The sequence below is a fragment of the Danio aesculapii genome, chromosome 1, assembly GCF_903798145.1.
Source record: "Danio aesculapii chromosome 1, fDanAes4.1, whole genome shotgun sequence".
Classification (NCBI taxonomy): Eukaryota; Metazoa; Chordata; class Actinopteri; order Cypriniformes; family Danionidae; genus Danio; species Danio aesculapii.
Window position 1 is genome coordinate 8732939 of NC_079435.1, and position 15000 is coordinate 8747938.

General features: G+C 34.0%; 1 protein-coding gene across 7 annotated transcripts in view; it reads right to left on the bottom strand.

The window, feature by feature from the left end:
* LOC130224827 (nuclear factor 1 X-type-like) overlaps positions 1-15000 on the bottom strand; it is a 223034-nt gene that overhangs the window by 124433 nt on the left and 83601 nt on the right. For 6 of the 7 annotated variants that reach the window (XM_056456507.1, XM_056456508.1, XM_056456504.1 and 3 more), the window contains one exon: positions 8393-8924. In XM_056456507.1, the coding sequence (XP_056312482.1) occupies positions 8393-8924 (532 nt within the window). Of the gene's footprint in view, positions 1-8392; positions 8925-9465; positions 9717-15000 lie in introns of those variants that run through there. The other variant, XM_056456506.1, reaches the window with a different exon arrangement.

Consider the following 15000-nt stretch of genomic DNA (forward strand, 5'->3'; position numbering starts at 1 on the left):
ATAAATAGATGCACGAGCAATCACAAATTGTCTAGGCAATTTAATAAGTAATAAAATATAAGAATTATTATTTTATTTTAATAATAATAATCAATTGTTTTTAGTCTGATAAAATAACATTTAAAAATAAATTCATGCACAAATTTACTAGGCAGATTTCTTTTCAGATTAAGTAATAAAATATAGTAATTATCTTTTCTTTTTAAATAATTTTAATACAGATATAAAATAAAAAACGAAGCAAAAAAAAAGCACCAGCATCCAAAATTGTATAGATTTTTTAAATATTTTTAAAGTTATGAAATCTAGTGATTATAATTTTTCTAATTACTAATATTAATAAAATAAAACACAAAAAAGGCATTTTAAAGCATCTACATATAGTTATTATTTTTAAATGCCTTTATTAATGATAATTAATCATAATACTATTGATAAAATAAAATAAAATTAAATTAAAAAAGCACAAGCATGCACAAATTTACTAGGTAGATTTGTTTTATGTCTTAAATAATAAAATATAGTAATTATTATTTTTAAAAATGTCTTTTATCAATAATAATTAGTCATTATAATACTGATAAAATAACTTAATAAATAAATGCATGAGCACGCAAAAATTGTCTAGGTAGATTTTTAAAATGTATTTAAATAATAAAATATAGTAATTATAATTTTGTTCATTAATAATTTTCATACAATTAAAATAAAACAAAACCTAAATGCACATGCATACACAGATTGTCTAGGGCTAGGCAGATTAAGTAATAAAATATATAAATGATTAGGTAAAAATTTATAATTATAATACAAATCAAATAAGACAAAAAAAAAACAAATAAATGCACAAGCATGCACAAATGGTCTTTAAAAATTATTTTTAAAGTAATAAAATATTATTTATATTATAATAATGTAATTATTATTTTTTTAAATGCCTTTTATAAAAAATATATTAATCATTATAATACTGATAAAATAACATTTTAAAATAAACACAAGCATGCACAAATTGTCTAGGCAGGTTTTTTACAGTTTTTAATTAATAAAATATAGTAATTACAATTTTTAAAATTAATAATTTTGATACTCATTCATCAGAGGTTGCCACAGCGGAATAAACAGCCAACTTATCCAGCATATGTTTTACACAGCGGATGCCCTTCAAGCTGCAACCCAGTACAGGGAAACACCCATAGACTTTAACATATACACACACATACAAAATGACCAATTTAATTGATCTAATTCACCTATAGCACATGTGTTTGGACTGTGAGGGAAACCGGAGCACCAGGAGGAAACCCACGCCAACATGGGGAGAACATGCAAACTCCACACAGAAATGCCAATGGCTCAACCAGGACTCAAACCAGCTACCTTCTTGCTTTAAGGCCACAGTGCTAACCACTGAGCCACCATGCTGCCCCATTAATAATTATAATACAATTAATATAAAACAAAAAATAAATGCACAGGCATACACAGATTGTCCAGGCGGATTCCGCTCATATTTTCTAGTTATTAAAATATAGTAACTATAACTTTAAAAGTAAAACTATAACTTTTATTCACAATAATTAATCGTTATAAATAATACAGATCAAATAAAACACAAAATTAATGCATGAATGAGCATCCACGAATTGTGAGGTTTTTCTCATATTTTTAGAGGAAATTAAATATAGTGATGATATATTTTAAAAGCTATTATTATTATTATTATTATTATTATTATTATTATTAATAATAACAATAATAATAATAACAATAATAATAATAATAATAATAATAATAATAATAATAATAATAATAATAATAATAATAATAATAATAATAATAGTAATAATAATAATCATAAAAATAAAAATAATAACAATTAAAAAAATTATAAAAATAATAATTTTTCCAGAGATGGGTTGCGGCTGGAAGGGCATCTGCTGTGTAAAAACGTGCTGTGCAAAAAGGTTGGCACTTCATTCTTCATACTAAGCCAAAAAGAAAATGAATGAATGAATGAATGAATGAATGAATTAATTAATTAATAATAATAATAATAATAATAATAATAATAATAATAATAGATATCATCATATCTATGACCATGCACAAATAGTCAAGGCAGATTTCTCTCTTGAATCTAAAAGCTCTTCTTTCCAAAGAGCTCCAGTTCAAGACATTCAAATGGCAGAAAGCTTATTTTTCACACCTCTTCAATGGTTAAACATCAAATTTCCTGTGCAGAGTGTTAAAGCAGGGAAAAGTTGAAATTAGGCTTTTATAATAATGATGATATATTAGCAGCAGCAGGAGCACAGCCCGGGATATAAAACGAATATTCTCTTCTAACCCAAAAAGCCACTTCCCTCCATTAGGACGACTTTACTCATAATCACTGTTGTTAATGGAAACACATTTAACACACATTTCCCTCCAAAACACCTGGATTACTGCTTCAAATTCTGTCATTTCACACTTCATACGAAGATGCAAAAATAAGGCTAAATTTAGTGACGTATGGAACATTTGAGAGTCAAATCTCACAGCTTAGAGGTTAAAGATTCAGATCCAGAATCAAACTCGAGATTTTTTTTGCAGACTGTTTATAAAAAAACAATCTACAGTTTTGATGAAACAACAAGACAAAGGTTACAGCCACTAAAAATGACTCCTACTACACTCAAAAACTGATTTTTGATGCTTGTTCATGAGCTGAAACAACACAATTTTACAGTTTTTTGGGGGATAACTTAATTGTTTTATGTTCAAGCCACTTACATTTGTAAAAACAAATAACTGAATTAACCGAATAAATATGTGTTGGGACAACATGAAGGTATTGTGTGGAACCCAGAAGTTTTAGTGTATAAGTTGCAAAGACACTATCAATTCTCTGAACTATAGGACTGTACAATATACCGTTTCAGCATCGATATTGCAGGATATGCAATGTTGAGTTGGGATTATAATTGATCAGCGACGAGACATTGCAAAGTATAACCATAACAGAGTAAAAGTTTATCATTTCCATGTGTTTTAAAGGCATTTCAAGAGAGTTTAAAGCATTCAGCCACAAAGTTTGTAACTTTGAGACATTATTTTACTTAATTATTACAACGTAGACTGTAAAGTGTTATTTTACATTTGATAATTCAATTTCTATACCTGAATACTGTTTGACTCAGCAGAAAACCATTAAGCACTGGTTATTTGACTTTCTATTGCTTTATTTTTATTACTTTTGCTCGCATTTTGTTTATTATGTTTATACATGATTCAGAAAATCACGCGTTAACACTTTAAAATAATGGTCCATTAATTAATGCGTTTACTAAACTATTAGTGATACATTTATTACAGTGTTTATTTGTGTTTGATAACATTAATAAATGCTATTTACGTTAAATGATGTTAATTCAAGTAACGCAGAGTGCACGAACTAATGTTAACAAGTGCAACTTTGAATTTTAATAATGCATTAGTAAATGTTGGACTATGATTAATAAATGCTTTTCAAGGTTATTCATGCTTAGTTAAAGTAAGTAAATACATTAACAAATGGACTATTATTCTAAAGTGTTAATAATCACCCCAATCAATTCTAATTAATGATTTCTTACCAAATAGAGCTATTAAAGCCATCTGATGAAACTATAGTCATATGGTAATATATATTGTAGAAAAACAAAATACTGCAATGTCTGATTTTTACAATATTGAGCAACACTACTCTAAACAATTAAAACATCCAATTTTTATGTTTTTAAAAACATTTTTCATGATTATGCAAGCATTTTATAAGAAAACACCCCATTTATAAACATAATTAGAATATTTATTTACAATGTTTGCTGAAACTACACTCATAACACAACGTTTGATGTTTGTACAAACTGCTTATTTAAAATAAGCTCAAACAACATGATTCTTGAGGGGTTTTTTTTGAGACAACTTAATTGTTCTATGTTCAGTCAACTAAAATTTGTTAACTTAATCGATTTATGTTGGAACAACATGAATAAATTGTGTGGAATCCTGCATTTTTTACAGTGCATGCACTAATCTGGACACATTTTTCATTTTTACTGTTGTTTTTTGATTCAATTGTTTTCATGATTTACGTTGTGCATTCCAAAATGAATGAAATAGACTTTTAATAGGTATTTATTCTGTACGCCAAATATCTACACCCATTCTGAACTAAATGAACATAAATGAGCTTAAAAACAACCCAGCTTTTTTTGGGGGATGCAGGTATGTTTAACATTGGGTTTGTTCATATTTGACACAACAATGGGTTAAAATGAACTCAACACTCAAAAAATGCTGATTGTTCAAACTACTTAATTAAAATGAGCTGAAACAACACAATTCTTGATGGGTTTTTTGAGACAACTGTTTTATGTTCAACAACTTAAATTTGTAAAAACTAATAAGCTAACCTAAATCCTTCATGTTGTCCCAACTCAAATTGATTGTGTGCAACCCAACATTTTTTACAGTTTAGTAAAAATTTCAAAAATGGTGCACATCCAACTAAAATCTTTCAGAAAAAATAAGTTTTTGTACTAATGTTTTGAGAACATTGTGAATGGCGGATAACTTTAAACGAACGTTCTGCTAACAGTAAAGTTCTTAACTCTTCTGAGAATGTTACCTCTTTGCTAAAGTACTGAACAAAAGCTGTTTTAAAGTGAATGATTTGCTTTGTTAGCAAGGTATAATAAAAATGCGAGAAGCAGAAATAAAAAAAACCTTCCCTGGAGCTCATGCTCACACACATACACACACACACATCTTCCCGCACCAAAGGCATTGCAATAGTGCCAACTAGAGCAATTACTGTAGCGACTCCCGTAGCTGTCCTTTCTTCTCATCTCTCGCTTTCTTACGGACACAAAAGATGAGTACTCGATTTAAGAGTGTGACAATGAAGGCCACGTTTATTAATGACACACAAAGGTTTGGTGCTGTGCATAAACATCCACAAGGACAAAATAAACACAAAGCGAACAATTCAATTAAACAAACAGCTGAGCCGCAGCATTTAAAACAGCGAATCCGTACACTCGAAACAAATGATCAATCTAAAAAATGCTGGGTCTATTTGTGTTGGGACAACACGAAGGAATTAAGTTAGCTTATTATTTTTTAAAGATAAAATGGATTGAACATAAAACAAATAAGTTGTCCCCACAAAAAACAACGCAAGAATTGTATTGTTTTATCTCATTTTAATTAAGTTTTAACAAACAGCAAACATTACTTATTTTTAAAAACGCTGGGATGTTTTTAACCCAATGTTGGGTTTTTATGATTTTTTTGGGGGGTGGGGGGATAGATATCTTTTGGCGTGAAGACTAAATACCTAAAAAAAAAAAAAGACTATTTCAATTAGTTTTCAATGCACAATTTAAATCATGAACAATTAAATTAACAACCAACAACGTTACAAATGTGTCGAGATCAGAACGCAGAACGCGCACCTTAAAAAAATGCAGGGATCTACAGTACATTCATACACATTATGTTCCAACATAAATTGATTAAGTTAACAAATTTGAGTTAGTTGAACAGAAAACAATTAAGTTGTCCAAAAAAACTCAAGAATTGTATTGTTTCAGCTCATTTTAATGAAGTAGTTTGAACAAACAGAATTTTTTGAGTGCGGAGTTGTTTTTAATTCAGCGTTGGGTCAAGTATGGATAAACCTAATGTTGGGTTAAAAACAACCCAGTATTTTTGAAGAGTGTAGATCAGTTTTGGCATGCAGAATAAACACCTAATAAAAGGCTATTTCATTTAGTTTGTAAACACAACTTAAATCATGAAAACAATCAAATCAACTTAAAAAACAACAACAACAATAAAAATGTGTCCAGATCAGTGCATGCACTGTTAAAAAAGGGTTCTACACAATTTATTCATGTTATCCCAACATAAATCGATTAAGTTAACAAATTTGAGTTGGTTGAAAAAAAACAATTAAGTTGTCCTAAAAAAAAACCCAAGAAATGTGTTGTTTCCGCTCATTTTAAATAAGTAGTTTGAACAAACAGCATTTTATGAATGCTTAGTTGTTTTTAACCCAATGTTGTGTCAAATATGGACAAACCCAATGTTGGGTTAAAACAACCCAGCATTTTTTGGGGGTGTAGATGTGTTTTGGCATGCAGAAAAAAACAGCTAATAAAAGGCTATTTCATTAAGTTTGGATTGGACGTAAATTAATTAAGTTAACTTAGCAAATTTGAGTTGGTTCAACATAAAACAATTAAGTTGTCCAAAAAAAATCTTAAGAATTGTGTTGTTTCTGCTCATTTTAATTAAGTAGTTTGTAGTTAAGTAGCATTTTTTAAGTGCCGAGTTGTTTTAAACCCAATGTTGGGTTTGTCCATATTTAACCCAGCATTTTTGGGGTGTTGAAATAAATGAACAATGAAAGAATAACAATTAAAATACCTTAAAAAAAGATTATAAAAATGTGTCCAGATCAGTGCACGCACTGCAAAAAACACAGGCATTCATGCAATTCACTCATCCTGTCCTAGAATAAACATTGTTGACAGGTTGAACATAAAACAATTAAGTTATCTCCAAAAAATCTTAAGAATTGTGTTGCTTCCGCTCATTTTAAATAAGTAGTTTTGAACAATCAGCAAAAATTATTTTGTGAGTGTGGCATCTGGGGTTGAGAAAGGCCCCCTGAGCTCTGGCACCGGATGCCACGGGCCCTGGGATTTTGCACGGCTGCCCTGCAGGGTGCCAGTCTCCGCCGGGGCTATTTGGAGTCTGATAAAAGCGGCAGTGCACACTGGAATTAGCCTGATAAGATAAGAGCACAGCAAACATTCTGAACGGGCAGCGCGCTGGCCAACCCCACTGGGCACAGACTGAACCAGAGCGAACGCTGACCGAAAGACACGCAGGAATCGCTTCGGTGGCTAATATTTGGCTTTTAACGTTCATAAACTCAAGATAAGCCATTTGGTTTGATTTGTTTGTCTAGAAAGAAGTGGTTTGGTTGCTGTACTCTTAAGTTAAATTGAATTGGTAGAAAGAAAGCGCTTTGTGATTTGTGAGTTTGTTTGGCCAGTCAGATCTTGTGTGCGTCAGAGAGAGAGCTAGCCGTGTCAGAATCAGTGTTTGGCAGTGAGTGTACGAGACAGGGAGAGTAACTTATCCACAAACACACACACAAACACACACATCTGAATATGATACAGCCCTTCAACCCTGCCAATATGAAAGTAGAATAGCAATGAATAATTGAAAAGCCCAGTAAAACACACTACTCATTTAAAACACCATCATAATATACACACACACACACACACACACACTGTTTTACTGCATACATACAGTACAGTGCACTTACAAATAATAATATATACTAGTGTATATAGCTCATTTGAACTGCTTGACTTTATTATTTCTTGCAAAATGCAAACTAAACTGCAATAAGGTCATGATTTTCTGTAAAGCTGCTTTTATAATAGTTATGAAATATGCAGATCTAATTTGGATTAATTCTGCACTGAGAGTTATATCAGTAGGATTCTCAATTCATTTCTGCGACTTTTAAGTATTTAATTAGATTTTTTTTTATAAAGGGTTTAAATTTTCACAGCAGATATTATTATATTTAATTAATACATTTAGAAACCTTATTAGCACACAAATGTCTTTAAAATAAATAAATAAATAAATAAATCAGAAAATAATTACGCTGAGATTTTAATGCAGTTTGATAGGATTTCTTACAATTAAGAAGCAGATGGCTTAGAAATGAAATACACCAATTAGCAGGATTTATTAAAATGTAATTTACTTTGTTGCTGCCTATTAACAATATTGAAATTATTCTAAATATTCGTCTTATCCAAATTCAGCCCGAGATTTCAACACAGTTTGATGAGATTTCTTCCAAACAAAACATAACAAGCAAACTTATTAAAAAAATGGAATTATTTTTAGTCATGTTAAATGTTTCCCTATTAAAAAAAATCCAATTTACAATGTTAAAATTATGGTGATTAAATGTAAAAACGCTTCCAAAAAATCCTCATGAGATCTGACAGCAGATAAACAGCATTTCTTCCTAACTAGAAGCATAACTAAAAGACATAATAAATAATAAACAAATAATAAAAAAACATAAATAAATTCCCTCATTTTCCTGTGAAGCCTGTTTTCAGTCTAATTTCAGCTCTGGCTGCAGAAGATACACACACACTCACTCTCACACACACTGGAAGCAAGTGTTTATACAGTAAGTGTGTTGGATGTGATGGTGATTACGGCGGTGTCGCCTTACTCTAGATTCTGGCCGCTCTTAAATCAACATATCAGTAGCAGTAGGAGGGAAGAAAAGAGCGCGTAACCCACTGACCTGGCATGTGGACGAAGTAGGCCAGGTACAGGTCCAGCTCCTTGACGGACACTCCGATGTGATGCGGCTGCACACACAGGCTGTGGTTGGAGCACTGCGGGGACTTGACCAACCTCTCTCCGTCCGTGCTCTCCAGCGGGCTTCCCTTGAACAGGATCACCATCACCAGGTCCAGGCGCCAGACCTTGTCGGCCTGCCGCAGGCAGTCGATGCGCCGGATCTTGCCCTTCTGGTCGGGGTTGGAGAGCACGCAGCACGGCGCCTTCTTCCCCGTGATGGTGAGCACGAAGTCTTCACGAAACTCTGGCCGGATGTCCTTGCGCAGTTTGGCCAGCAGCCTCGACGCCCACTTCTGCTTGATCTCGGGCTTCTCGCCCAGGAGTTCGTCTTTGACGGCGCGCTCCTCATCCTTGGACATGCGCTTCTCGTGCTTCTTGAAGTACTTGCGCTTGCGGGCCTGCAGGTTGAACCAGGTGTAGGAGAACGCCCGCACGTGCGGGAGGAGAGCCTCGATGAAGGGGTGGAATTCATCCTGGAGGGATGGAGAGGGAGAGACGGGGAGAAGGGGAGAGGAGAGGAGAGAAGGAGAGAAGATGTTAGATTCACGGAGCATGAGCCGACTGACTGACAGCGTTAAGGGAACGTATGGAGAACGTGTGAGGATCACACACACACACACACACATAGACACACAAACATCTAATGTATGCTTGAGCATAATTATAAATACAGCAATAATTATATTGAATTAAATGGAATAATATTTATTTACAGATAAAGATAACAAAAAGAAATTACATTTCTAACTTTATTTTTATTTATTTATAATAAAATAATTTTTTGAGTTTGATGTTTTATTTTAAGTTCCGTTTCTCCGTTCAGAGCAAGACAATGATGTTTTTGAGGGACAGATGAAAAGAGTCTGTAACAGCTGCTAGCTGTCGCTTGTGCCAAACCGCACAACCGCACGTCCTGATCCAAACTATACACGGCCACACAAACACAGATGCAGCGCACAGACAAAAACGCACAAGACATGCAGCAAAACAGCAAAGAAAAATGACAGTAGTTACCATTCTGCACTTTCATCATAAACCCTGCCGGCCGATACAAGAGTGGAAAAACCAGTAAAATGTCTTCTCCGTGCTCAATTTGACACTACATGCCACGAGTGATAGTGAACAAAGTCGCTGACGGATTTTTTGCTGTGAAAAAAAGTTCAAGAATGGAAAAGCTAAAATTTTGGGTGGAAAAAAAGGAAAAAAAAGTCCAAATGTTGGAGAAGCCAAATTGTGATATTGCTCGGGATATAGAAAAACAAGAAATGCTAGAGAGAAATATTTAATACACAAAACAGAAAATGAGAGAGAGAAAAAAGAAACTCTGCCAAAAAAAACTGGGAAGTTTGCCAAGCACCAAAAACCAAATCCAAAAAAAAAATAAAATAAAAAATTAATTTAAAATTCAAACAAGAAAGCGAACAGTGAAATTGTTTGCGATTTTTAAAAAAAGTACTCACAGTTAGAGAAAAACGTACACAAACAAATACACAAATGCCGCAACAAAGAGGAAAAAATGTTTGGCAAAGCAGTAAGTGGAGTTGGTTCAGATATGCGTGCTCTGCATTCGACTCACAGAGAGCGAGAGATAGACAGAGAACGGGAGATAGACAGAGAGAAAGAGAGAGGGGGGTAGAGAGGAGCGAATGGAGAGCGCAAAAAAACAACAAAAAAAAAAACAGAGAACCAAATCAATGTTGGAAGAGCGCGTACGACCGCTGGCAAACCCGATAGAAGCTTCTTTTTTTCCCCTTTTTCCTCTCCAACTCTATCTCTCTCTTCCTCTCCATGCTCTTTTCCTATCCATTGCCTCAGAGTGTGCCAGCGCGAAGCTGAGCCCACCTATTTGGCACCGGGTGCCCGATCGCTCAGCCAATACGCACGCTTGAAGGGCTGAATGGGAGGGAGGCAGAGATGGAGGGAGGGTGAAAGAGACTGAGGGGGGAGGGAGATAGTGTAGGGTTCGGTCAGTGGGTTGGCTTCTTACTTTGCCAAATTAACAAGTTCCTATCTTGTGCAACTGCAAAGTCCAGAGCACATTAATTTTACATGTGCCAATCAGCGGCGCTGCCCGTATTTCATTCCCACCCCAATTTACCTCCATTTTCCCCCTCTTGTCCTCAAGAATTGCACTCAGATGCAGACACGCACTTTTGTCATTTTCACCAATACACTTGCCATCACCTCCAGCGAGCGAGCGAGTGGGCACACAGCAGTGTCCCCGTTTGCCCCGTACCGTCCCCTCCCTCCATTGAGCGGCGTGTGAACGCGCGGGCCAGAACTCTCAGCAGACGCTACAGACCAGCAGCTGCCTTTAGATTCGCCAGACAAACAAAGAGCAAAGAGAGAGACGGGACAACATTCCCTCTTTAAACTTAATCTGAGGACGTGACAACGTTTTTCACACAACAAAGAGAGGTTTGTTACGTTTTCCTGACAACAACAAAAGTAGTATTTCAACTCAAAAGGTACACGAAATCTTACTTTTAACCATTTAATGTCTCAAACAAAACAGTAAGACCAGAGAATCATTTAATAGTTAAAGGGACGGTTTAGCCAAAAATGAACATTTTGTCATCATTTACATCGTTATTCATCTGCTGAACAGAATTTAAAAACAAAAAAAGCTATCACCTTTTTTTTTTTTTTTTTTTTTGAATTTGCAACCAACATTCCTTAAAATATCTTCTTTTGTGTTCAACAGAAGAAAGAAACTCATAAAGCTTTAAAACTATGAGGGAAAATAAACAAAGAAAGCATTGAAATTCTTTACTCAAATTTGCTTTGCCAGAATTTTTCCCTAAAATATTAAAAATAAAGGTTTAGAGGGCTTTTGTAGCAATGCTATAGAAGAACCATTTTTGGTGTGAAGGAACCGTTGATTTAAACCTTTATTTTGAAGTGTTTTTATTTGATCTTATTAAAAAAGTAATATATTTTTCATTCAGTATCAAGTATTCAACACTTGGGGAAAAAAGACTACACTGTAAAAGAATATCTGTTAATTAACAGTTTCCATATTTTATGTTTTCAGTTTATTTACGGTTGTGTATTGCATTTTGGCATGTTGATCTCTGCTCTGTTGACTTTTCATATTGAAAGTGACTTTTATTGACATTTTAGTAGTTTGATATGATATAATGTATAAGAAAATAATATATTGAGAAATAAGCCTGTAAAATAACAGGAAATGTACTGGCAGTTTATTACCAGGGTTTTGCAGCATAATATACAACACCAACCCAGACAATATATCACTTTGAACCAGAGATGGCCAAAGTAGGGCACGCGGGCCAAAGTTGGCCCATTGTAACCTTTGATATCGATATCAAAGGCCCGATATCGCATCTGAGAAGAGAGTCAGAATGATGGAGTGTTCAGGCGAATGCCTTTAAAAGAGATCGTCATTTCTAATTTGACGTAACGTTTTTTTATTTGTTTGTTTTATTGCAGAGCTACAAAAAAGCAAACTGAAATGAAACGTTTCAATTAAATGTTTTAAATGAATCAGATTTTTTTTTTAATTTACAGTAAATAATGTAACTCAATGGATAGAGGACTATGCAGAAGACATCGGTGAGCAAATCAAGGCAAAAACTAGTGTAATTTTGTTCTAAATTAGATTGTTTTTGTTATTACTGTAATAAGTTCATAATAAAATGTAATGTATGCTGTATTAGGTAATATAAAGCAATGTTTTCTAGTCATTTTTAAATATTATTAAATAAATTAGGAAACTGCCTATTGCAACTATATTTCATTTTGGCCCACTAGCCTCAATCAAGTTTTTGGCCCTTCATAAGAAAAAGTTTGGGCACCACTGCTTTAAACAATTAAAAATGTTAATAAAAGTCACTTTTCCAACTTTAGGTTAAAAGTTGTCAGAAGATCTTATAATGCAATTCAAAAGCATAAATAATAATAAAGTAATAAAAACATGAATCACAAAATATGGAAAACTGCTAATTTACAGATATTTTTTACAGTGTACTTTTATTTTTTTTAAATGTTGAACACATAGCTTTAAAATAATAGACAATTTTGTGATAATCGTCCTTTCACAACCCCATATCCATACGTTAGCCAGTTAAATTCCCACTCACATATTTAAATCAGCAGGATTTGCAATAACAATACATCAATGAAAACCAAATGTTTAAGATTGCAAGGTGCATGTATATGATCAACGAACACCAGACGTAATGACAATAGAGCGCTGGCCATGGTTCCATCAACGGCCCTCGCACTCTTTCCAACTGGCTCTGAGCCATAGCACATGAAACATGCAATAATTTAAATCCTGAAACTATATACAACATATTAAAGGAACTCAAAGGTCAGTCAATCCCTGTTTGCAATGATCTGTTATGATCCTTGGATACAGCCAGGAGAGGAAGAAATAAAAAAAATAAAAAAATCACTAGCTCAAGCAGAATCATATCAAGTGATTTAATCTGGCTTAATCCCTAAAATGAGTTTACCCAACATATGCCACTCTCTCAGGGCTACGCGACACCTTAGGGCGACCATCAGGCCTTCGTGAGACCACCAGGCAAAGCCTTATTCTCAAACCAACTCACTGCAGCATACTTTGCATTTGCCAGTAGGCGCCTGCTATGTAAACGCAGCGTTTCCTAACAAACAAAGCAGAGCGTCAGGTTGGTGTGCCATTCTGTTTGTGAACGTTCCACTGGCTTGCAATTCACTTTACATAATTCCACTCCAAATTAAAGGAAAGTTCTGCACAATTCATACGAGTTGACGGCGTTAAGAACAAGATGTCGTGGTATTTGGTTTTGCATACATTTCGCAGGCAAAACCGGAACCTGCATGTTGTTACAGAACGTATCTGATTTGATTTGACTGACTACATGGATTTAGTGTCTGACATGTTTATTTCCATGAAACGATTTCCATGTCTCCAAACAAAGAGTTCGAAAGTGTCTATATTAGATGACCTGCGGGGGAAAGGTGTCAGTAACAAGTTCATTGTGCTTGCCTGAATTATAGGTTGAACGATTGCTGCAAATCTGACATAACTTTGGATGAAGCAAAGGTTATGACAAGCTGAACTTTGTGTTGTTATTATGAGAGTGAATTAGTATGCAAGCCATATAAAACAGGTTCCCCCATAAGCTTGTTGGAACCGTTCACTGCCGTATGGCCTTATTCAAACTCTTTTATCTTATCTTTATGGGACATTCTCCTTTCCAAACAGCAACTTTTGTTTTACGCAAGAAAAAAAAAAAAGGAGCGCTAAAGGAAGATTCAAAAAAAAAAGTTTGAGAAAGAGACAGACAAAAAAGCAAGATTTATACGAAAGGCTGTCTCACTCTGCTGCGTACTGCTTGTGTGTTATTGTCTGTATAGCAAGGCCTACTTCTTCCAGAGAAAGAGAGAAAAAGGCTGAGACTGTGAAAAAAAAACTGAACAGCGCACACACTCACATACTGTTTCAAGAATATGTGCTGAAATTGCCTGTTATTTGACATTTCACTACAAGTACCGTACACCAGAGCCATCAAAGTTAAGTGCTGTACAATATTTATCATTTTAAAATATATATATTCAAGTGACTGATGATTAGGGTGCTTAATACGTGTGTGCGCGCACTTGTCAAATGTCTGCCATTACCTAAAATATTATTTACCATATTTTAAAATGATTTAGTTGACTTTTACTTATTAGCTAATGCCAACTAGGTGACATATGTGGCCCACTTCACAGACTAACTTAAGTAAACAGGTTTAATTACGCCTCAAGATGTACCATTTTATTTACAAAAACAACACTGAAAGAAATTCTGGACGACATTCAATCATAAAAACGGCTAAATTATTCTTTGTAAAAGGGGATTTATATATAAAAATGAAATACAGTCGCTTATCTTTGGCTCAGTTCGTCTATTCTTTTAAGATTAATGGGTTTTATCATTTTTCTCTTTCATTTAAAGCATCTTTTAGTAAGTCATTCGACGACGGACCTGTAAGCTGTTAACGGTTTTTTGTTTTTGCTTGTTTTTAAATTGCGTTGGCGGGAGCTCGAGCGCGAGACAGAAAAAAAAAGGCTGCGGATGGAGTGAAGACACCAGCGCGGCTGGAGCCTGAGAGCCGCGAAATGTGGCAGAAAAAAATACCCAAGACATACTAATGAAACTTTTATAAACATACTTTGACAACAATATTAAGAGCACTTCTCATTTATAATTTGTATAGCACACAACAGATAATTACAATCACCTAGCCTACAGATTTTAGCCTATATATACATAACAGCCAATTATTTTTTTCTGCAATTAACGAATAAAAAAGGGACAAAAACGAAATCGATCAACAGACAAAGAGTTTAAGCAAACAATATATTTCCGACAATTGGCAGCCAGTCTAATATCTTTAATTTAGGTCGACTAAGGTGAATGCGTTAAGAAAATAATTTAAATTAAATATAAGCATACCTGTTTTATATGATGAGGAGAGCCTATATGTTAAATATAAAATTAGATTCGTTTTATTTAGCCTACAAACACAATTTAATAAGAATTAATTACAT